Raw genomic sequence first — 8,175 nt, 5'->3', positions numbered from 1 at the left:
TTTCGTTTTTTTTTTTGTTTACATGCTGGTTATTCCCATTAAATCAGAAGTCCCCAACCACTGGGCCACAAGCCAGTACTGGTCCAAGGGCCGCTTGGTACCGGGACACAGACAGGGAAAATATCCATACAGTAATCGGGGTCCCCAACCCTCAGGACATGCACTGATACCCTAATCTGGTACCCTACCCTTTCACTAATTTATTCAGTAGTTATTTTTGTCCAGAGCGGAAACAAAGACGTTTGCGTTGCATCATCTAACATCTAATGTTTATATATATATATATATATAATATATAGTTTTCTGTCAATCTCTCTTGAATTTGAGAACATTCTTTTTGTTTTCTTTCTTTCTTTCTTTTTTCTGCAGATACAACTTCTTCATTGTCTTGTACCCACTGGGGGTCGTAGGAGAGCTGCTCAGCATTTATGCCGCTCTGCCGTTTGTGCGCAGATCTGGGATGTTCTCCATGAGGCTCCCCAACAAGTATAACGTGTCGTTCGACTACTACTACTGCCTCATCATCGTCATGCTGTCCTACATCCCACGTAAGCAGATCCTCTGTCATCAACTTCCTTTTTTTTTGGTTTTAAAAATCACTCCACCTAAAGTGTGACCTGTGCCAGTTTAGGTGTGAGGAGGAGATTGGTCAAGATTAAAGTTCTGACGTTGACTTCTGGTTAAACCTTTCAGAACGCTCCTGTTACCAAAGTTATCTTGTCCGTTCAACATGAGCTACAAAGATCTGTTTTAGTGCATTTTGGGGGGAAATTGTTTTGGTGAAACAGCGAAAGAATAAACAAATGCAAAAATACACAGTGGGGCATAAAAAGTATTCAGTCAGCCACCAGTTGTGCAAGTTCTCCCACTTAAAAAGATGAGAGGTCTGTAATTTTCATCATAGGTATACCACAACTATGAGAGACAAACTAAAACATTTTTCTTCAGAAAATCACAATTTTAAAGTATTTATTTCTAAATTATGGTGGAAAACAAGTATTTGGTCAAAACAAAACTTCCTCTCAATACTTTGTTGACAATGACAGCAGTCAAACGTTTTCTGTAAGTTTTCATAGGTTTTCACAAACTGTTGCTGGTATCTTGGTCCATTCCTCCATGCAGATCTCCTCTAGAGCAGTGATGTTTTGGGGATGTTCCTGGGCAACACAGACTTCCAACTCCCTCTAAAGATTTACCATGAGATCTGGAGACTGGCTAGGCCACTCCAGGACCTACTTCTTATGAAGCCACTCCGTCATTACCCAGCAGTGTATTTGGGATCATGCTGAACGTTTCATCTTCAATGCTGATGGAAGGAGGTTTTCACTCAAAATTTGACCAGACATGGCCCCATTCATTTTTTCCTTTACACGGATCACGTGTCCTGGTCCCTTTGCTGAAAAACAGCCCCAAAGCATGATGCTTCCACTCCCGTGCTTTACAGTAGGTATGGTATTCTTTGGATACAACTCAGCAAGTCAAAAAGTTCTGGTTTTATCTGACCATATGACATTTCCCAGTCCTCTTCCAGCAAACTTTAGAGAGGTTTGCACATGTACTGGTTTTAGCGGGGGACACGTCTGGCACTGTAGGGTTGATTGTAGCCTTTGTTACTTTGATCCCAGCTCTCTGCAGGTCGTTCACTAGGTCCCCCGTGTGGTTCTGGGATTTTTGCTCACTGTTTTTGTGATTGTTTTTACCCCACAGGGTGAGATGTTGCAGGTCAACAATTTTGTTTCTGGTGTCCTTAGACAGCTCTTTGGTCTTGGCCATAGGACTGTGACTGAGGTTGTGGACAGGGGTCTTTTATATAGATAACGAGTTCAAACAGGTCCCATTAATACAGGTAACGACTGGAGGACAGAGAATCCTCTTACAGAAGAAGCTAAAGGAAATCTTGATTGTTTGTAGGTGACCAAATAGTTATTTTTCACCATAATTTGCAAATAAATTCTTTGGAAATCAGATAATGTGTTTTTTTTTTTCTTGATATTTTTTTCTCATAGTTGAGGTATACCTATGATGAAAATTCAGGGGTGAAAGTAGATTTTTTGTTTTACCTGTTCTATTTTTATTTACTTTTTCTATCTTAAACTGAATTTATATTGTATTTAAACTGACCAATCACGATAGCAATGAGAAGTTTGTGAATCATTTATTGTTGTTCTTGCAGCAAACACATTAATGCTCAGTTGACTGAATGAACTGAATTTGAACACACCCCATTCCACGCACATCAGGATTGTTTGCGGACAGTGCGGTCTCGTTCCCGGGTCATCTCGCACCGACGCCTGGTTCGGCATCCCTCCACGTCACCCACCGATCCCCTGGGTATCCCCGGCTGTTGTCCCCCGGTGCGCCTGCTGTTTGGAAGGTCGGGGGTCTGCAATCCTTGAGACGCAGCCCCAGACACAGTACGAATCAGATGCAGACACAGTACCGGATGCAAACTGGACCCGGACGCGGTGCCAAACGCAATACCGGACGCCAGTTCCGGCTCACGGCCTGGAGGTTGGGAACCGTGATTTAATGGGAGCGTCTGACGCGTTGGGAGGCGATGAGTTGGGGATAAGTCAAAAAGTGATGTGGAGGGATCCCGAATGTCAACACGCGACGACCCGAGAATGAGGATGTGTTCTTATGGAAGCAAGAGAGCACAGACCGGGAGAGAGAGAGATGCAGACGATTTAACCATTAAAAACAATGCAAACATCCAAGTAAATCCAAGTGCTCTCAGTGTCAATTTTCATTTATTTTTTTCTTCCATAAGTGCGACCGCGGCTTCTGTCATGTGTTATACAGTGAAAACCAGTCGCACAGCTGATCTCTCCAGCCACACCGGCTTTCTGCCTCCAATTCTTTTACCGGAACGCCACTCCGGACCGTTCAGGCTTACTTTAGCCCCTGTGAAATTTACAGACCTCTCTCGTCTTTTTAAGTAAGAGAACTTGCACAATTGGTGGCTTACTAAATACTTTTTCCCCCTGTAGATGGAACAAGAATACAAAATATCCCATTAATCCCAATACAAATATATATATTTTTCTATTTTAAATAATTTCCAGTGGTCTTTTTTATTATGATTATGCAGATTTTAGTAAAAACTCAAAACGCTGTGTTGATCTGTTAACCCAGATGAGCCTTTTCAAAATATATAATATATTTTTATAAATGCTATTGTAGTGAACCTGGCATATTTAACACTGCAGGGCTACAGTAATGGTGTCCTTCATGAGAACTGCTTTCAAAGCAGTTCGGAGTGGTTCAGGTTTGAGGGAAAATGATCCCAGGTGGTTTTGAGATGGAACATTTTGAACAAAAAATGAGAACATTGAAAGCTTTTGGAGCATCATGTGTTTTTTCTTTTTTTTTTCTTTTAAACAAGACTTTTACATCGGGTTCCAACAAAATTAAGTCAGTCGCCATTTTTCCACATTATGGATATCGCCCAATTTCGCCATTTTGGGACCAGACAACTTTAGTGAGCAGTGATTGAATTGGTCTGTCAATCAAACATTTTGAACTTTTGAGGTGGGGCCAGTGGGCACCGCATGCTCTTATTGAGGCTTCTGATTGGCCAGTTTATAACTTGAATAACTTGCGATAAATAAATTATATCACAAAAAAAACAAAAAAAGGTTTATAAAGAACATGTTAAAAAGAGGTACAAGAGCAAGAATGGTTTTTCTGACAAACAGAATGACTAAATAATAGCTGTTTATTTTTCAATAGAAATCAATGGGATTTTGGGTATCAGCGGGTACTTCCTGTTTGGAATGCTAAAGGGTCCAGTCCAGTTCTCTCTATATACTGTCTATGGTACAGACCATTGAAATAGGAATGCAATGTAATCAAGTGTTTCTGTTCCAATTAGTTTACATAACAAAATATTTTATCGAATAATCGATTTTATTGATTTAAGTTTAATAGATCAATAATTGATTCATAAAAAATATAAATCGATTTAGCACATAGTTAAAGTCTGCTACCTTGATGCTAAGGTATAATAGGATTTCCCATAGGACGGCTAATGCTAACGTACATTACTGACTAAATCAATGTCTTTATATGAATTTTCCAAACACTTTTGAGGAAATATTTTTTAAAGTAACCATTTGTGGTCTAAAACATTTTTTTTTCTCATATTTTCTTCTTCTGTAGTAAGGTGTAATGCTATAGTGCTGTCGCCACCTAGTGGCCAAACTGAAACGCCCTCCAGGAGAAACAGAACAATGTTTACAATGTTGATGATCTGAACATTTTACAGTATGTGAACTGTATCAAATGAATATACGTATGTTAAAAACATATAATAAATTATTAATGTATTTTTAAACAAATGTTTAAACTCAAAATATAATTGAACTGAAGAATAAAAAATATAATTGATTGTGAATTGAATCAAATCTGGAAGTTATAATCAATACCCAGCCCCCTCATCTTGTTCAAACATCCAATTTCTCATGGATTTTTGTGTTTCTCGCAGTGTTTCCTCAGCTTTACTTCCACATGCTGCGGCAGAGGAGGAGAGTGCTTCACGGGGAAGTTATCGTGGAGAAGGATGACTAAAAGCAGCTCCACCTTAACGCCACGTCACCCTCACCTCCGCTCCACCTCCACCGCGATGAACAGTCTGTCGTACAAGATCCACCGCTGACGATTTAGAAAAGACCGCCGGACTCCCTCAGCTCTGACGTGCAAAAGCTGATTCTGACATGTAAATTTGTAAGACATTTGTTTACAGTCCAAAAGTTTGAGATCAGTCTATTACTCATCAAACCTGGAGCCACCCCAAAATAATAATAAAAAAATACCCCACTCCCAACAAAAAGTCAGTTTGGCTGCACAAAAATAAGGTTTCAAATAAGGTTCTATCATACCTCACAATAAATCTACATTTAGACAATGTGTTGCTGCTTTTGTGTACGTTTGTGTTACCTTATGTGTTAATGATGCAATGTGAAACGAGTGGCTGATTCGATTTCTTAAATGGTGCACATGCTGTAATCAGCTTTAACTTAACACTTCGCTCGGCTCAGCTCCTGTCTTCTTTAATGTTTCCATGTTTACTGTCCCATTCATTCACAAGAGCCCATCTTAAGTTGATTCTAGTGTTTTCTGTTGGCCGGTGTAGACGACTACTTGTTAGCGCACTGTCTTCACTCTGTGTCTTGTTTTTTAAATGCGAAGAATCCGGTGACAGAGCGGTACTTCCTCCGACTAAAGGTGCTATTGTTGAGATCTTTTCAATCTTCTGTGCAGCTGAAAGTGCGACTGTGATTGGAGTTGACCCAAAGCAGGACGTGAAAGATTGAAAGGAAATGAACTGCTAAGGTGATATATCAGAAAGAGTTGATGGGTTTTATTCGGTTACAAATAAAGACAAAAAAAGGGGAAAAAAAATGCTTCATGCAGCAAGAAAGTTATTTTTAAGGAAAAAAACGGAAAAATGTGAAAATACTTTTTTGTGCAAAGTGAATAAACACAATGCTACAACACCAAGGAACACTTTGTGGTGAAAAGGGATGTGTTTGTTTACATGTAAATACACAGAAAATACAAAAGATTTGTGGGTTTTATGGATTTTATTTGCATTTTTCCTTCATTTGTTTAATTTAAACCTGAGTGCAGATGATTATCTACTTTGTAGGAAAGCTCAGAAAAAAAAATCAAGAACAAGTTTGTAAAAATGAAAATAAAAGTATTAAAGCATAAACGTTTTGACCAAAACATAAGCTGACTGTGACATTTTCCTAAGATTAACCTACTCCTACATATGCATACATGAATTCTATACATTCGTGAGGCTGGATGAGAGTTTCCTTAAAGATTGCATGTCAGCAACATCTGTTTGTGCCTCATTCTGCACCTTTAATTACGTACTAAGAGAAAATGCAGAAATATACATTCAGTTGGAGTACAGTTTTATAAAATGTACCAAAAAAATATATATTTATAACTCAATTTTGTAATTTCGTCTTTGGATGAGCTGCTGTATTGCACTTGCTGACTTTGGAAGAGAACAGAAATTTCAAAAATGTCCCTTTGCTCTCTCCGTACGGACTTGTATCCGTCCAGGGATGTGGGTGAAGTGTAGCTGCTCGCCGTCGGCCCACTTTCAGCGCCTCGCTATGGTCCTGTAGATCTTGCTGTTGTAAAGAAAAATAGAAAATACTTTTACATTTCTGGTAAGAAAACCAAAAAAAAAACAAAAAAAGTGAAAGAATCTCAAACGTACAGGTGTCTGTTTGCTTCTCACAGATGTAGCTAATGTGGTCTTCACAGAAGAAATCGTTCCACAAGCCTTCGTGGATGAGACCGCCGCAGTCTTCTCCTGCTTCATGGCTGTGGCCCCAGTTGTCCGGTTGTCCGGGTTTCCAGTTTCTGCAAACAAACAGCAGGGGGCAGTCACACCACAGCTATCTACAGCCAGTGAAACCCACAAAAAAGAAAAGGCAGCAGGAATTTTCCATCCCTGAGCTTAACTTATTTAATGCTCCTATTCCTTTCAATTGTCTGTGGTTTGGTAAGCTTTAATCTTTGCCTAAAAGCCTTCTCGGTGCTCTTGAAAAAGCGAGCGGCTCTGATTGGACAAACGGTGCTCATGCTGGTCGGACTGGACACAGGATTTGCAGAGATCAGTTCTGCTCACAGGTCACTGTAATCAGACATCTGCGTATGGTATTAGCAGAAAAAGTCATCTCAGGAAGAGGACATGGTGATTTAATACTAACGTAAAAGCAGGCTCAGTGCCGTCCAGCCAGCGCCACGCGTTCTCCTCCTCCCTGTCTGTCAGAGCCATCCAGAAATAACCTTTTCCGAGCGTCCGCGTCTTTAACCATTTCTTAGGGAGGACAGAAAGAAGAAGAGTAAATCACAACTCCATTTTCCAGATGATGACTAAACTGCGTGTCACCTGTTCCTCCAAGTCGTTGATGATCACTAAAGAGGCAGATTTCGACTGACACGCTGCTTTTGCATCATCAAAGCTGAGCATGTCTTTGGAAAAAAAGTAGCAGGCGTTTCTGTAGTTCACCCACTCAGCAGGACATCCTGGAAGACAAGTTATTGAACATATGAGATGTATTCTAAAATGCTAGATGGTGAGTTTTCATGAAGATTCCAAATAAGTTTTTTTTTTTTTTTTTTTTTACCAAAAACTGAAGCCCTTTAAGATACTGGAAAAGTCAAGATACTGACAACTGTCAGAATTTTGGGGGGGAAAAGTCATTTTAGTCCCTTAACAAAAGGTATTTTTGAAGAAAGTTATTTTATTAAGTATTATTCGAAATCTAAAGACCCACTCCAATAAAAAATGTGTTTTTGGTTATTTGTTGGCATTCTTCTGACATATATAGAGAAAATTTAGTTTAAAATTGTATTTCTGTATTCAAATTGTAAATCCAGAGTGGATGGGAAAAATGCATCTTGAAAAAGAGCTTATTGGTAGAACATACTCTGAGGTTTTAGCAATGGGCAGGGAAAAGGGGGCGGGGTCTCTCCCCACTAATGATCCCGCCCCCAAATTGGAGTCAAATTTCTAACAACCTACTAGCACCCTGCAGAAACTATGTCCTAACAAAACAACATTTTTTTTTTTCTTTTTGGGGGTAAGAACAGCATAAACATGATTTAAAAAATCCCAGTGGATGATTTTGCTGAGTTTTTTTTAATTTTTTTTATTCTAGAGTACAATTGCCGGGGATTTTCACCCGAGCAAAACTATTTACATGATTTTCAATAAGTTCTATTTTTCTGAGTGTCATGGGTCCCTGGGTAAACTCTCACATGTCCCAGGAATGGGTCATGTAAGAGCCTAACAGTTTCATTATTATTTTTTTAGGATTTTTTTGTTCTCAAATTCCAAAGTTTTCAGTCATTTTCGAGCATGTTTTTAGAATCTTCCCATTTTTCCATTTTGTTACATTACATACATACGTATTGAATTTAAAATAAACTACTCTGAGTTATCATAGTCATATTTTGATCTATTTTTTTATGACAAATACTTTGTATTGATGATAATTTGTCTGGCAACTTTGTATTGTGAAAGTGTCCTAAGGTTAAGATCCCGGAAAAGTTACACTTCTGAGATACTGACAGCCATCATAAATTTAGGGTAAAAATATATGGTAACACTTTATAATAAGATTCCTTAACAAGCTTTGTTAACAC

General features: G+C 38.9%; 2 protein-coding genes across 2 annotated transcripts in view; one reads left to right on the top strand and one right to left on the bottom strand.

Moving 5' to 3' along the window:
* hacd1 (3-hydroxyacyl-CoA dehydratase 1) overlaps window positions 1-5,508 on the top strand; it is an 18,872-nt gene extending 13,364 nt beyond the window's left edge. The window contains exons 6-7 of the mRNA XM_024279888.2: window positions 370-548; window positions 4,487-5,508. Coding sequence (XP_024135656.1) covers window positions 370-548; window positions 4,487-4,569 — 262 coding nt within the window. The 3' untranslated portion in view covers window positions 4,570-5,508. The remainder of the gene's footprint in view (window positions 1-369; window positions 549-4,486) is intronic.
* The window catches only part of LOC112151171 (collectin-12), a 56,783-nt gene continuing 53,969 nt past the window's right edge, over window positions 5,362-8,175 (bottom strand). The window contains exons 7-10 of the mRNA XM_024279884.2: window positions 6,917-7,053; window positions 6,735-6,844; window positions 6,239-6,384; window positions 5,362-6,149 (exon numbers count right to left, since the gene is read on the bottom strand). Of these exons, the coding sequence (XP_024135652.1) occupies window positions 6,130-6,149; window positions 6,239-6,384; window positions 6,735-6,844; window positions 6,917-7,053 (413 nt within the window). The 3' untranslated portion in view covers window positions 5,362-6,129. The remainder of the gene's footprint in view (window positions 6,150-6,238; window positions 6,385-6,734; window positions 6,845-6,916; window positions 7,054-8,175) is intronic.

The sequence above is a fragment of the Oryzias melastigma genome, linkage group LG20 (genome assembly GCF_002922805.2).
Source record: "Oryzias melastigma strain HK-1 linkage group LG20, ASM292280v2, whole genome shotgun sequence".
Classification (NCBI taxonomy): domain Eukaryota; kingdom Metazoa; phylum Chordata; class Actinopteri; order Beloniformes; family Adrianichthyidae; genus Oryzias; species Oryzias melastigma.
Note: the sequence above shows the minus strand (reverse complement) of the source record. Positions and strands in the feature narration are given on the sequence as shown.